Source organism: Eulemur rufifrons, chromosome 3 (assembly GCF_041146395.1).
Source record: "Eulemur rufifrons isolate Redbay chromosome 3, OSU_ERuf_1, whole genome shotgun sequence".
In the NCBI taxonomy this organism is placed as follows: Eukaryota; Metazoa; Chordata; class Mammalia; order Primates; family Lemuridae; genus Eulemur; species Eulemur rufifrons.
This window is the reverse complement of record NC_090985.1, coordinates 22,198,416-22,215,174: the sequence shown is the minus strand read 5'-3', so window position 1 is coordinate 22,215,174 and position 16,759 is coordinate 22,198,416. Positions and strand designations below refer to the sequence as shown.

Here is a 16,759-nt window from a genome sequence, read left to right as displayed (position 1 = left end):
CACCTAGTGCTTAATGTGAAATTCTGGGTTTATTTTCATTTCTCCAGTGTTTATCAAGAGCATCGTCTTCCTCTCTGTCCTGTATATCTCCGTGTCCACTCTGGGAATTCCATCCTCTGTATGAGCAGGATGCAGCAGAGGGCATGCCCACTACACTTTCACTTCCTTGGAGCAAAGATGTCAGCTTCCTGGCCCAGGGTGTGACATGCCACCCAAATGACACATTGCATGCTCAGTAATATTCAATCCGTCATCTCCGACTACTTCAGCTGTTTGAGAAAATATAAAAGGCAGGTGAGAAAGGAAGACCCATGTGGCAAAGCCACAGCCTCTCACCACTCCGTTCTTTTCTAGGGATCACTACTGTGCTGACGATGACCACCATCAACACCCACCTCCGGGAGACCTTGCCCAAAATCCCCTACGTCAAAGCCATTGACATGTACCTGATGGGCTGCTTTGTCTTTGTGTTCCTGGCCCTTCTGGAGTACGCCTTTGTCAACTACATTTTCTTTGGAAGAGGCCCTCAAAGGCAGAAGAAGCTTGCGGAAAAGACAGCCAAGGCAAAGAACGACCGTTCAAAGAGCGAAAGCAACCGGGTAGGCCCCCCACCGACCGCCTCCACCCTGCCCACACCCTACAGCTTGTCAGCTACCTTGTCCCCTTGCCTGACCTTTGAGTGGGAGTTGTGCGGGCTCGTTGATTGTGATCTGAAGTATTTCCTGGTGCAAGTCACTGAGCTTCATCTAAAACCAACATTAGTGCAGATGCTGGGGAAGCCAAAATCTTTTATAGTTTCCTACAAAAAGAACAGAACGCTGTGGATGCTGGAATGAATGAAACTCAGGGGTGTGGGGCCTGCACTTGACATACAGGAGCATTTGTCCAGAATGTGTCAATATTCCTTTAGTTGTAAAATTACCAATTTGGTGATCCAGCATGCCACCATTCTTTGCACTCTCGTCCACCCTCCACCCTCCCACCGGCTGCAGTCCGTGGGGAAAAGGAAGGTGCACGGGGAACGAGCAGGGCAGAGGCAGCAGATCTGCCCGTGTCCTGGCTCCTCCCGGTGTGTTCTGCCGAAAGCCAGGGCTGGGCAGGCCCGCGCATGCGGATTAGGAAGCCCAGGAGCCGCACCCGAGTGTGCCGGCCACACGTCTCCTCCCACCCAGCTCAGCAGCGCCACCACATCCTTCCAATCGCAGAGTCACTTTGTCTTTAGATGTCATTTCAGCTTAGTATTAATAAAAGCAGTATGTTACTGCAAGTAAAAAATATATGTATATATATATTTTTTTTTTTCTTTTTTGAGACAGAGACTCACTCCGTTGCCCTGAGTAGAGGGCCGTGGCGTCAGCCTAGCTCACAGCAACCTCAAACTCCTGGGCTCAAGCAATCTAACTGCCTCAGCCTCCCGAGTAGCCGGGACTACAGGCATGCGCCACCATGACCAGCTAATTTTTTCTATATATATATATATTTTTAGCTGTCCACATAATTTCTTTCTATTTTTAGTAGAGACAGGGTCTCGCTCTTGCTCAGGCTGGTCTCGAACTCCTGAGCTCAAACAATCCGCCCGCCTCGGGCTCCCAGAGTGCTAGGATTACAGGCGTGAGCCACTGCGCCCGGCCATAAATAATATTTTAATGAAAGCACATTATATTTTCAATATAATTCTTAAAATGTATCATTTCATCTCCTCAAATCCTCAAAAATATATCTACCTGTTTATATATTGGGTTTGTACCTATACTTTTGGTTTGCTTTTTTTTTTTTTTTTTTTTTAATTCTTCTTGTTAAACTTACTTATTTCTCAAGCCTTTGGAAGTTTCCTTGCCCTTTCTGTCCACTCAGTGCCATCATGGGTCCACACCTTCCAGGGAGACTCACTAGCCCGGAGGCCCAGCGGTGGCCCAGAGGAGGGCCACAGACTTTGGTGAATGAATGGAAGCATGTTGAATGAATGTAAATGGCTCCCTTCCTTTCAGCAAAACATAAATAGAATTGGTCAGAAAAGCCCAGGATCTGTGAATAAAACCAGGCTTTCCATAGGCAAAATTATCTTGAATTTCTTACTGGAAAATATACTTAGTACCATACTGTTATGTTTCTAAATAGGTCCGTGTCCTACTAGGAATACACAATGTGCTTTGGTCATGCTGTTTCCAAGGAAACTAGAATTCATTACATCATTATTGTTTCCATCACAGAGGCTCACGTACACACATATATTCATACAATGCTGTCTTCCCGAATTCCCTCTTAATTTATAAATCTGCCTGCTTTCTTCTAAATGAGACTATTTAGAATGGTCAAATTGTTGTGCTACAGAAATACCTTTTTGAATGTGAAGCTGAAAATTTGAAACAAAAACAAATAGACAAAAAAGCTGTAACATCCACAGAGAAAATTAGCAGACTATAGAAAGACTATATTATTAATCAGATGCAGAAGAAGTTTTCAGTTGATTCATAAGTCCACTTTTATTGTTTGGTTTTCTAAAAATTTGTTTCTCTACTTTCCCAGCAATTTTGGTGAAGTCTTTACATGTTCCTATTTTGAAGAATCTGTAATGTAGATCAGTTCTTAAAGCCAATATACAAATGCATTGCATTATGGTTGCAAGCCTTGTGATATTTTGCAAGTTGACCGATTGGTATCTGAATTTCACAAGGTGGCAGAAAGTCATGATTCTTGGTAAAAAATTAGAGCTGCAGACTCAACCTAATTCTTACTAAAGAGCAAGATTTCATTCCTCACATGACAAATCCTTTCTCTTTCTTCTAAAACTAGAGTGTTTCACTTTACTAGAAGCTAGAAGGTAATTAGAGAATGAGATTTCAACTGTGTGCCAATCTTGTGACATATTTTGGGAAAAAAACAAAAATCCCTCTGTGATATATCCTGAGTGAGATGTTTTTAGTCTTTGAATGTTTGCACCTGTCAAGGTTATAGAGCAGGAAGAAAAACTACATTGAAATCAATGATTCTAATTATAGTAGATATGAGATGAACCCTTCAAAATAAGGAGTATTCATGAAATGATTTAAGAATTGCAAGTCATCTGTCATTCTATAGAGGGCATTTCAGCCTTGTATTTCACCCACAATCACTTCCTTCTATTTTAAGACTTAAATTCTAGATAATAAAAAAAGATTAGCATCTCTTTTGAAAATATTTGTTTAAAATATTTAGTTTCTAAGATTTAACAGATTTTAATAACCTTTTAGTTTTTCAGGGAAAAAAATCTGCTTATAAGTTTGGTATAAATTTTCTACATATTGGTTTATGTTTAAATGAAAATCATGTAAATGTAAAACTATAAGGAAATCAGACAAACTTTTACTGCAGTTCTTTGTGTCCAGCAGACATGCACACCATGACTCGGGCATGGTAAATGCTCACGTGACATGTGTCCGGGAATGACTGGTGTTTGCCATGGATTTGGTCCCACTCGACCAGTATGTTTTTCCACTTTTCTAGTGGAAAAAGAGGACAGGCTCATAAATGTCATCTTTTTAAAGCCAGGTAAAACTGAGTGAGTGGAGCCATCAAAGTTCATCTAACGAAATGGGTTACAAAATACGCCTTTCCTCTAAGAAGAGACATTTGAGACATTTCTTTCCTTGGTATTTCATTCCACAAAGTTGTTAATTCTGATCCCCTAGATTTTGATAAAAGGAGCTTTTTTTTTTTCCTTTCTGTCTTTTTTTTTTTTTTTTTTTTTTCAGACAGAGTCTTGCTCTGTTGCTCTGGCTAAGAGTGCAGTGGGGTCATCGTAGCTCACTGCAACCTCAAACTCCTGAGCTCAAGTGATCCTCCCATCTCAGCCTCCCAGAGTGCTAAGATTACAGGCATGAGCCACTGTGCTCGGCCAAAGGAGCTTTTTATATGTTATTCTTGATAACTAGAAAAGAGGTGGTATTTAAAAATGTATTTAAAGGGCAATGTGCAATTTTTTAGAAGCCATTACTGATTATTTAACTGTCACCTGTTAAACCCCCTGAGGGTCTTCTTATGTTCATCTGTGTGGTCCTGTACCTAGTACAGAGCATGATGATGACATGTAGCTGGTGTACAGTGATGTCCTGCATGAATAATCCCAACTAATCCCAGATCTTTCATGCGCGTGTCTCCAGTGAGGCATCCCGCCTTCCGAAGCCGATGACTGGGCTTTTTTCATCTCACAGTTTTTTTCTCTAAAACATTACATAGGCTGTAGAGCACATTTTTTCTAGAGCTAAAAGATGTTTCCTGTCTTTTCCTACCTTCAGGAAAATAATTTCCGTGTTCTGAGATTCTAATTAATATGTAATAAACGGATTATTATTGAAAAGAATAAATTCTACATAACTACTTAAAAAAGAAGAAAAGCAAACAAGCATCTACCACCACTTTTGGTTATTCTCTGATTCAACTTCAGATAAATTTTAGTTTTAAACACGTAAGCTTACCATTGAGGTAAATCTATTTAATATGTTGGGCAATGAAATAAAATCTAATTGAGCTGATTTGATAAATGACCTCAATTTATTAAATTTCTGTAAGTAGTAACTGAGTGTATTTTCTGTCATGATGCAAAATCAGCTCTCTGGTGGAGTATTACACATATTCGTCACAATAAACTGAATTAACCGAACACACAGAATGAATAGGACCTCGCGACGCCCTCTCCAGGACATGTCCCACTGTGTGAGCTGGGCAGCACGTTCCCTCACTGCCCAGTTCTCTCCTTTGTGGCACAAGCATCATGGCAAGCACTGGTGGGAGGTAGAAAACAGTAGACGGGGTTCTGTCCTGGAGAATCTTGCTGTTAATTGTTCTTTGTGCAAAGGGCAGCTTGGCTGTCAGTCACACTCTCCCTGCTGCATTCAAATCACACCCTTCTTAGGGAGATGACTGACTGCTCACCACGGGAGGATGTGGCCCCAGTGCCCCCACCGCTGGCCCTGGGTGGCCTGTGCAGTGGACGTGCAACTTCCAGGGGCATTTGTTTCAGCCACACCTGAATTCATCTGTGGGCTTCTCCTCCCACATCCTCTTGGTGCAGTGGGAACTCAGTCTCCTAGACCGTCGGATGCTTCCTTGGTCCTGAAGACATAAAAACAGAGTTTGTCATTGGAAGAGCTTTACTGCTGATCATTCCAAGGAAAGATAAAAAAAAAAAAAAAGGAAGAAATATAGAACAGAAGTTCCAAAATCTTATCAAGGTCCAACCTTGCAGGTACATTTGAGATATAAGCACCATTACAGTTTTCCTTCCACTGGATAAAAAATAAGAAAATGCCAACTTTTTCCTGTCAATGTTCCTCTCCCCCTGCTTCACTCCTGTGATGTGTCTTGGAGAAAGGCCTTCTCCCCGGCACAGGTCATGATGTTATCTTGGTCCGTTTCCAGCCCTGAGTGCCCCAGCCTGTCTGGCTTCCATCCTATGGAGTCTGCTCCCTCCACGGAGATCCCCACGGTGACACTCTTCATTCTGTGGTTCACAGGCAGCATCAGTTTAGAAAAACTGAGCTCCACCTGGGCTGATGGCACACCTGCCGCAGTGTGGGTGCTCCTGCCCGGAGCGTGGGAAGGGGAAGGTGTCCCTGGCCCCAGGTGGGATCCCAGTGGTGAGTAACTCTATTCCTTTCCCACTCTCCGAACTGTGGAGCTGCAGAACCCCCCAGGCAGTGGCCAAGAGTTGCTGCAAGGCTTAGAGAAAACACTGAGGCTTGTTGCCGTGGCATGGGGGAGCGGTTACTCACAAGCTCTTGGCATTTCTCTTCCAGACTGCCCTGAGGGATACAGACACCAGGGCAGTGTACTCTAACTAGGGTCCTCAATTCATTCTCACCTCTCAAATTCAACTTTTACTCTTTATCCTGCAGCTTGAGCTGTGCTTCAGAGATCTGTCACTTTTCTACTTAGAAATCATTTTCCCTTCCTGTTTCCTAAATGGTAAAGTTGAAATTTTTTAACGTGACATACGGAATGGAATACATTGCCAGCCTGAGTCTAATCCACATTCCCTTCCAGTGCTAGGTGTGCTTCTCTGTTATGATAAGAGGATATGAAAATGACGGCAACAGTGACGATAATGACAGTGGCCCCATCCATCTTGAGCTTAGCGAGTGCTGGGAATGGTGTTTGCCTTTCTCAGAGCACGTCAGGTACTCTTCAAGCCTTTGCTTATAATGTTTTTCCTGCTTTATGAAAGATTTCTACTCATTCTTTGAGGCCCAAGGCAAATGCATCTTCCTCTCACCTCCTGCAGTAGTTTTGATTGCTGTTGTAACAGATTACCGCAAATTTAGTGGCTGAAAATAATATCCATTTTTTAAATCTCACAGTTCTGTTAGATCTGTGGGTAGAGTGGGACATAGCTGGGTCCTCCCTAGGGTCTCACTGGGTGAAGTCAAGGTATTAGCAGATCTGTGTTCCTCTCCAGAGGTGCTGGGCATACGTGTGCTTCCAGGCTCATTCAGTTGGTGGCCAAATACAGTTCCTTGTGGCTGTAGGACTGAGGTCTCCATTGCCTTTGGCTGTCAGCTGGGGCCAGTCTCTACTTCTCTTGCGTGTCCTACTCCTTCTTATGTTTCCCTTGCAGCCCCCTCCATCGAGGGCAAATCGAGTCCTTCTCAGGCTTTGAATCTGTGTACATCTCTCTGACTCTCTCCTCTGTTTCCAGCTGGAGAAATTTCTCTACTTTTGAAGACTCATGTGATTGTATTGGGCCCACTCAGAAAATCCAGGATACTCTCCCTATCTTAAGGTCTATAACATTAATAACTTCTACAGAGTCCCTTTGCATGTAGGGTAACATGCTCACAGGTTCTGATGAGTAAGACGTGACCTTTTTTGGAGGCCATTATCCTGGTGACCACACCTTACCTTCCCCAAGCATAATTAAGTGACTTTGAATGGCATTCCCAAACCACAGTGCAGACATCTCAGAGTCTTCTTTGGTGCCTTTGTGCCCAAGCCTGAGCGGCCCCTGGATATTTGTAGCCCTTCCTGTGGCCCAGCCACTGTGATGCCTGGGGGCCATCCCACCTGGGGTCCTAGCCCTGCACAGTCAGGACTCCTCTCTCCCCACCTCACCTCCTGCTCATCTAGTCAAATGCCTTTACTGAAATGAAAGAGTACATTGAAAATGGGAAGACACAAATTAACATAGCAATACATTATTCCTCCACAAAATAACTAGTTTTGTGAAGATGTCGTGGGGGAAGCCACAGACACTTAATCTGGTGCTAGAAAAAGGGACAGGCTTTCCACAGACAAAGGAAGGACAGAGGAGATGGCCCTCCAGGCAAAGGGATGCAAGAGAGATGGGGATGCATGGGCCTGCTGGAGCGAGTGCCCAGGGACTGCGGGGTGTGCGGTGGGGCGGTGGCAGGGATGGGTACTGCTCAGAGGGGAGAAGCTACAGCCTCATCCCAGAAAGGACTGCACAGGGACCGCAACCCCAGGATGTGCTGTGGAAAGGTTGAAAGTTCTGTGACAGACCAACCGACCAACCAACAAAGGGACCATTGACATCATGAAAGGTCTGAAGCTGTGGTTAGCATGGAATAAAATGTTATCATTTTACAGTTTGGCTCCAGTGTGGGAAGGACTGACATAGCCCTTAAAGAAGAGGCCTCTTGCCAGGACCAGGGTGGGGTGAGGGGGTCCTACTTAAGTGAGGGCATCTGTATCTACCCCACGGAGTCACTGGGAGTGTCCTTCAATCACAGAACTATCCACGGCAATTTGGATATTTTATATTATGGGAAAAGGAGACATGCTGATTTCCAAAGAAAAAGGAGAGAACATGGTTTCTATCCACGGTGTAGTTGTGGGAAAAAAATGGTTATAACACCAACGTTAACACTATGAGAGTCATTTTTATGTTAATTTTCCCTTCAGGAAGAACTTGTATCCATAATGTGAAATTTCAATTTCAAAAATCCCTGCCCCCTCATTATACCCAATCTCCTATGTGAACATTTTTAAATCAAGGAAATAAAATCTCTAAACTGCAATTAACCTCCAAAATGACAGTTTTCAATAGAAGGGAGTGCTAGGTTTGACAGATGTACCGTTTCTCCGAAAACATGTGACATGATTGCATGCCGTCACTTTGCCCGGGGTTTGCAGATGAAGCTTAGGTTCATTGGCATGCTAGCTGTCTAAAGGTGTGTGTTTTCCTTCCAACTAGGTGGATGCACATGGGAATATTCTGTTAACGTCACTGGAGGTTCACAATGAAATGAATGAGGTGGCAGGCGGCGTTGGCGATACGAGGAATTCAGCAATATCCTTTGACAACTCAGGAATCCAGTACAGGAAACAGAGCATGCCTAGGGAAGGGCATGGGCGATTCACGGGGGACAGAAGCATCCCACACAAGAAGACCCATCTACGGAGGAGGTCTTCGCAGCTCAAAATTAAAATCCCTGATCTAACCGATGTGAATGCCATAGACAGATGGTCCCGGATCGTGTTTCCATTCACTTTTTCTCTTTTCAACTTAGTTTACTGGCTGTACTATGTTAACTGAGTGACTGTACTTGATTTTTCAAAGACTTCATTTAACACTGAGTGGAATATTACTCTGCCTGTCAAGTTTTTATACCTGTACACACACAGACACACACACGCAGACACACACATATATACATACGCAATTGTATATATATGTGAACTTTCTCAGCATATATATAAAATACACGTGTATATGAGGATGTATGTGTATATGTTTATACACACAGGTTGTAAGTACCCATGTGTATATAAAACAAATACACATACATATATACATTTTGCAGCTATGGACAATTTAACACAGGATGCATATTAAAGAAAGTCAGAGTTTTTTCTTTTTTAATTGAAAGGGACAAGTATCATCTAAATATTATGCCTTGAGAATGAGGGCGTGAAACACAGTACCATCCCAAAATGTGTCTTTTATTATCATGAAGTTAGATGTTTTAGTTTAAAAATCAGAAAGACATTCTTAGTTAATCTTTGAAAACTCATACAGTGGTATTGCTAGTTGAAAATGAGTCACATACTTCATATCCTCTCTTTCAGTTTAGTGAGCGAAGGCTTTTTGGCTATGCTGGTGATGGGCTTTGTTTTCTTCAGGCATACTTTTCCTGTAACGGGCTAGGGGACGAGGTGAGTCGCCGGCCAGGCGCTTACCTGCTGTCTTAAACATAGGTACATCCCACGCTGATGTCTGAATGACCATCTTTTGAAAACCCATCAGGAATGAATGGCACCTCAGTGTAAGTACTCTAATATACAGTGTGTGTTTTTGTTGTTCATTTGGAGTGGATCCAGCTTAACTGTCATGTGGGAACACAGTGGCATGTTTGGGCAATGACATTTCAATCACCGAAAATGTGCGCTACATCTCGTACGGATTTCTAGGCCTGATATCTAACAGAAAGCATAGACGTCTCAGGTTATTTGTTACTCTAAGGTAAAACCATCTAGGATGATTTTCCCCCTTGCAGTTACGTTATCAATCATTCTTATAACATTGTATGTTAATAGAAAATATATTTGCATAATATGCATATATATGTATATTTACCAAGATTTTGTTTCTTATGCTTGCTACCATGGCAGCATGCGATGTCAGATTTTCCTTTCTGTGATGTAACTACTTTCTGTTATCTAGAAATTAAGATTGAAGCTAGAACACTTCTGTTCAATTTCAGAAACTAAGAAACATCCTCATGCTTTTATTTCTGTATCGGACATACTTCATAAGCACATCCAACTATTCCTAGACTGACTAGGATTCTGCAGGAACACGACCCGTACACATCACGCATCACCCCACAACCCATGACCGTTCTCTGAGGCAAAGGAAGGCAACCTGACAACACACACAGTCGCTTTGGGTTCCTTCTGATCCACAGCCTCCTCAGTATTTGGACTTTTTAAAGCTCGTAGAAACAAGACAAGGTGCACCGGTTTCATAGACGCAACCTTAACTTACTATTTAGATGAGATCTTTCTAAAGAAAACAAAGAGATGATATATTTTTTGTAAACAATATTTCTATCACAGGCATCCATAAACTGAAATGACTACAGTTGTGCAAACAGGTGTCACAGTGAAGTTGAGCATTTGGAGAAAAAAATAAAAAGCAAAATATGCAGGCAGAACTGCTAAATTAACACTTTATCCTAAAATGCCACATATGCCTCTGCCCCTCTGTTCTATCCAAACTAGTGACCGAAGTCTAGCCCACCGCTCTCATGGCTGGCGCCAGTTTTTTCCACGTAGGTAGAGGCACCACCCTCCCCGAGGGTGCGTGTGGTGTGGACTGTCACCATGAGCTGACCACTCCTTGATCTTTCTTTGGTGGCCATAACTATCTTTAGTTCGTGGGCATCTGTAACAGTTCAAAACCCACCATCAGAAAAAACATAATCCACAAAATCTCATGCTAGAGGAAACTACTAATTTTGATACCCTTCCCTTCCTTCATGCCTATCTTTCTTCAATGTCTTCTCCCAGCCACTGCTCTCTGGTTTTATTTTTTATCTGGAGACTAAGCCAGTGATTTTTTTTTTTTTTTTTTGTCTTTGGTTTTTCTCTGACAAATAATTTTCATGGGTAACAATGGGGGATCCTAAAAGTTAAACAGATTGGGAAAAACCTTGTAAGTGGCCTTATCATTGTTAACATGTTAAAGAAAAAAAAAGACATTTGCAACGACCTTATCCCTTTCAATACTTCGGGTATCTTTTTCTGTATCCAGTAATTCAAGGTGTGAGTTCCACATGCAGAAGAGGGACCCCAAAATGCACATGATCGTGGAATAAAAAGCAGTCAATGGTCTATTAAGTGTATAATTTATACTATTCAAAGCTGTGACATTAATTCTTTCTGGGAGAAAAGTGATCTAAAACTTTTTCAATGCATAGTTGAGGTACCCAAATATCAAAGGCAGAGACCCCATGGGGCTCAGAAGAGCTGCAGTCTACTTCCCAAGGTTTTCTGGATATAAATTTGCATGGTATAGTCATAATAGCTTTTGAGCTTTTTATATGCATTTGGCACCAAGACTGGGATCCACAACTTTGTAGACACTGCGATGAAGTTAACATAATAGCTATACTATAAATAGTGTTTGTAATTACATACACACACACACACACATACACACACAAATACGTACATATATTCTGTAAAAAAAACAAACAACTTTTTAAGATCCTTGGGTATGTGTTTGCTTTACTCCATTTCAGAAGAAAATTACTTTTCTTCTAATAAAATTATTTTATAGCTTCTCCATTTTTACAAGTTATGAGAAGTATTGAGAAGAGAACTCTGTGCTAACAGAAGAGAGTTGATGTGATTCTCTGTTCTGTTAAAATGATCTCTCATCACTTCACAGTAGTTACTGGAGCCAGTGAGTGAGCCTTGTTGAGGAATCCTAACCTGAACCTCTGACATTATTGCAAGGTGGCTGTTACCCGCACCCAGACCTCTCGAGTAAGGAGAGAAGAGTTTAATTGGGGATATAATGAGATTTCTTTCTCAACAACTGAAAGTAATAAAAAGTTAATTTTCTAAGTAGTTGTGTCTTTCCAAAATGCTTCATGGGGGCTCAAACTGTACAGAAGAATTTTATTATGACAGTTTGTTATTACCAGTGTTCAGATATGCTTGAGACAATTCAAGAGCCCTAGTACATAACTCCCTACAGAGAAAGACTGATAAGACTTGAGCAGTCTTTAAAACAAGTGATATTCCTCCTATTCACCCACCCCAGGACTGTAGAGGGGTTTCACTGTCTATACCATGAGACATTCGTTTCTCCTTGAATCTCAGATGAACTAGAAAGTACGTCTTGATAATATTCCCTGTAGGTTTGAAGGTACATGTACATCTGCACTATCATGTGTTTTTAATGCCAGCACCCAGAACTTCGACATGTTCACTCACTCCTGTCAAAGGCACTTTTCTTCTGTCCATGCATGGAATTGACAGTTTTACCAAGGAGATCATCTTGAAAGTGATGCCCAACAAGTTTGGGACTGGTCCTCAGGGGGACAGGCACATTGCACTTGTAGGTGTTCATTTTCAGTATTGAGTAGCTAATTAATCCCTTGGTGTTTGTCCTACAACAGTGTGTTCTAAAAAGAGAATGTGTCCACCTTTGAATCTCCTGGCTTGAAAGTATAAACCATTCCATAATTCTCACTTTAACTCTCCACCTGAAAACCAGTTCATATTCCTGGCCAATTTATGTAAGCAAAACTAAACAATTGGTGACATATTTTGTTACTCTTGGAATGAACTCTGGCTCTCAGTGTGAGCCATCAGTCAGAGTAACATTGACTCTTGGGGCAAAGACCTGCCCAGGTGGATTAAATTCTTCCAGGGCACTAGCTGGTGTGCCTTGGATTGATTACCTCTTCTACTGAATTGAAAGGTGCCGTGTTTTCCTGAAATACTAAATTCCCAGCACCTGGGTAAACAGCGACCTCCCAGAGAGTGGCTCACACGTGCCTCTCCCTAGGACCCGCCCCGTGAACATGTTTTGTCATTCTCGTCTCATGTTTCTACTTCACAAGTCAGTGAGTGTGTTTAAGGTAAGTACAGGATAATTCTAGTAGGAATAGGCGATCGCTGTCATGAACAATTCCCATGTTGATTTCATTTTATTGTAAAGATAAATTTAAACCCAGTTTTGCTTAAGCACATTGATGTAATTTTTTGGTATTATTTGACATGAAAAAAAACAGCAAATTTGAGTGATCGATACAATATGAAACTTGTTGATGAATGGATTCAAATTTATTAAAAAAGGACTAACTGACTTAAATGTGAAGACTGATTTTTTCTCTTCCTTTGCTATCTATTGTTAAAATGTGTGATCATTTTAATTTTTAATAGTACATGCCTGTTTAGGTTGTGGTGAAAGTAAAAAGAAATAAGCCCCAAATTGACTACATGTGAGACCAATTGAACTATGACTTTTTATTAAAAAATCACAATTTACTCTGCACTCAAAGGACAACTGGAAAGAGCTCTAACTTGTCCCTGTCTTCAAATAAGTATTTTAAGAAAGAAATATTTTTATATTAAAAGCCAGGGAGCCAGCCTGCCAATAAGCTCTGGCCAATGTGGTATTGATCCCTACCTTTAGTTCCTCAGTACTATAAGGCAATTTCTCATTTCTTCTCCAGTGAAAAGTACCAAGCAATGTCTCAGAATGAATGAATGAATGAATTCAGATTTTGGACACCTCCAACCAGACAGAGCTTTGATTGAGAAATATATCTCCAGGCTTCCAGAGAAACTGTTGGCTCACCTGCAAACACCCCAACAGTAGCCACGAGTTTTACAAAAGGCCCTCAGCTAGTGTTTAATTTCAGATTTACCTCCAAATCACTCTAAGCAAAATAGTGCAAATTATTCAGTAATTCTTTACAGGTCCTGCTTTTATTCTTTTTTTTTTTTTATTCATCATATAGACAAGTTTTTTACAATTCTTGTCTACTTTAGGAACCTGTCTTGGACATATTCCACACTTATTCTTTTCCTAAGGCTAGAACTTCACTATGGGGACATTTCTCACCTGTTCATTAGACTAAAACACTATCCAGCCCATGTGACAAGTTTAAATTACCCATAACTGTGGAAGAAAGAATTTTAAAAATCTAACTGAATTTCTTAAAGCCTCTTCTACAAAGCATCCTGCTTTTGATTGACCAAGGAAGCCTCACTGAATGTGGGGTCCAGGTATACTCAGAGAGTCTCTGGGCAGTCTACCCACTCCTGGCCCGTGGCTGCACTGCCCACGTCCACGTGTGGCACCATTTTGCAATTCTTGATCTAACTACATTTTTCACCAACTTCTAAAGGATAGGGCTTGTCAACTCTCATTTGAATGGGAACATTATTCTTCAGAAAAACCCTGACTCTTTGGAACCTGTGATAACATTTTTAAGGTAGGATATTTAGCTTCTTGTAGGACTAAAGCAGCAATGGCTATCGATTGAGGCACTCCTGCCATTAGGCAGACTGGCGCTCTGTGGCTCTAGCTTTTTACATAAACAGGTTCCAGTTAGAATCAGCAGGCAGGCAATGTAGGGGGACTTGCAAGTGAAATGCAATTCACTGAAGTGTCAGACTGCAGCATGGTGGGTGTGGGTGTGGGCGTGGGCGTGTGTATCTTGAAACCAAATAGGAAACTAATTAGTGGCTCACAGCCAGATGATTGTAAGAAAATGTCTTCCCAACTTATATCTCCATTTCTTATCTCACTAGGTATAGGCACTTGTCTCTTGGCTCTCCATGTTTTAGATAAAGATACGCGCACCACTATTCTACCATGCATTTCTCTTTCTCCTTTTCCACCTTCCATCTTCTGTTAGTGGTAACTATAACGTTTTCAAGGTTCAAAGCATTTACACTCTGCCTGCAATCATCAAATCGTATGTCAGCATTTGATATTGTTTACAGATTGATCCTAAAAGTAGAAAACTAACAACAACCCATATTACTGAGCTGTATGATGTAAGTATGGTTCAAGGTTTAGTATTTTTTTTGAATGTATAAAGGTAAACATCGAAGGAAAAAATAGAAATATTGTAGTTTCTTTGCCTGGAAAGTGAGATCCGTTGATGGCATGTGAGAAAAGAGATGTCCTGTCAGCAGTTATTGCGTTATTAAGGTTGAAGGCTTTTACAGTTGACACTCTAACCACACTTCAGCCTTGAGGATTTTACCTATAAATTAATCCTGAAAGTTAAAAACAAATTAACAACTTCGATGTTACTAAGACTATACAAATATTATTCAAAGCAGAACTAAGCAGTTTGCTTGGGTTTCTTTCCAACTTTTAGAAGTTCAGTGTCTCAACATGAAAAGTGTTTAGAGCTAAGAGACACTGCTAAAAGGCAGTGTCTCAACTTTGGGCTATTTGAAGGAAAATATTCCTAATGTTCAGGTCAAATGAATTAAATTACTTTTCTTACATTCTTTCAATTGATCAAACCACAGAAGGTTTATGTTTGTATCAAAACTTTCTTAGGTTTAATTTCTCCCCAACATCTGCAGATACCCATTCTGGGGTTTCTAATTTGTATCCTTTTTTTCTTCTTTAGACAAGAATGATATGTTTTCTCGACTATGTGCCTAATGTTATCTACCACTTTAGTCATTAAATTTATTGTGATTCAACATAGAGTTAAAATGTGATACAGCAATTCCACCCATAGGTATATGCCCAAGTAAAAATTATGTCCACACAAAAACTTTCACATGAATATTTATAGCAGCATTATAACAGCCCAAAGGTGGAAATAACTCAAATATACATCAATGGATGAATGGATAAACAAAATGGGGTATATCCATATAGTGGAATATTATTTGGCCATAAAAAGGAATGAAGTACTGAAATATGCTTCGATGGGATGAACTTTAAAAACATCACAGTAAGTAAAAGAAGCCAGATGCAAAGGGCCAAACACCAAATGATTCCATTGGTATGAAAGTCTGGAATAGGAAAATCTGTAGGGAAAGAAAGTAGATGATTAGTGTTTTCTCAGGGATGAATGTGGTTATGGTCACACATACCTGTGAATTTGTTTTAAAGCATTGAATTGTATACTTTAAATAGCATATTAATTATATCTCAATAACGCTGTTAAAATTGAGTTTAGTTGGTACTAGAAAAGATTAAAATAACAGTGGTTTTAATAAGTTATATTTAATTTTCCTCCCATTCAAAAGGTCTGAAGGGAGCCGGCACAGAGCAGATATAGCCGTCCAAAGTTTCAGGGAGCCAGGCTTCCTCTGTCCTATCGTTCTCAAGGCTACCTCATGACAATATGGTCTGCTGGTTGCCAGCCATAAATCCCACTTTTAAACAACAGAAAAAAAGAAGAGGAGAAAAGGTTAAACTCCTTTTTTAATGACACATCCCAGAATTGTATGTGCGAAGATCAGCCACGATTTGGTCACATGATCATGCTTATATAAAGAGTGAAGATGGTGAATGCAGTCTTTGTTCCAAGAGTACTATTGCTGTCATAGGGAAAAACGACAGTTCTAAGTGGACATCGGCAATCTCTGTCATGTGAATAAAATAAACCTTTGATCAAGGTGGCCATAAAAAATGTAATGCTCCATGAAAACCTAAAATGACTTTCTTACTGAGCATGGGGTGGAGAAGGGAGAGGGCGAGACAGAGATTATTTGTTTAAAAATGCAAAAATAATAGCAAAATTCTATATCAAGGATTCTGAGTGGCACATAGTCATTATAATCAATTATCAAGTATAAAAGTTGGAAGCTACAGAGAACCAAGCTTAAGCATCAAGAAAGCACCTGATTTAAAGCAGCACTGGAATACTAGGGAACTAAATGAAGTTTGGCTTCGCCATGAAAGACAAGACAATTAAGATACTGGCATGTAAACATCAAAAAATCAAGTAAAGGAAAGCTTAGTAAGATCAATTAAAAGTTCAAGAAAAGTCTCTTTTTAATACCTTGTCTCTTCTATCATGAAATAGAAATGTACACTAAGGAAAGCTTTTATGGGTGATGACATTTGGGAATAAAATCTCCTTATAACAAGAGCATGAAAGCCAAAACAAATCAGACATGAGTGCGGTTAGCAAGGTAATTGAACCTATGTAGCCCTTACTTTTGCCTGATTTTTAATTTTAACACAATTGATGGTGTGTAGGGAAGATTTAGGAGCCAGAGGTGTTTACTTTAGCTTGAATTCATTGTTCATGTTGTGGGA

At 40.6% G+C, this 16,759-nt stretch overlaps 1 protein-coding gene across 4 annotated transcripts in view; it reads left to right on the top strand.

The window, feature by feature from the left end:
• The window catches only part of GABRB3 (gamma-aminobutyric acid type A receptor subunit beta3), a 202,991-nt gene extending 190,174 nt beyond the window's left edge, over nt 1-12,817 (top strand). For 3 of the 4 annotated variants that reach the window (XM_069465824.1, XM_069465823.1, XM_069465825.1), the window contains 2 exons: nt 355-599; nt 8,189-12,817. In XM_069465824.1, the coding sequence (XP_069321925.1) occupies nt 355-599; nt 8,189-8,530 (587 nt within the window). In that variant the 3' untranslated portion in view covers nt 8,531-12,817. Of the gene's footprint in view, nt 1-354; nt 600-2,118; nt 2,125-8,188 lie in introns of all 4 variants that reach the window. The other variant, XM_069465826.1, reaches the window with a different exon arrangement.
• Nucleotides 12,818-16,759: the final 3,942 nt, after the last annotated feature.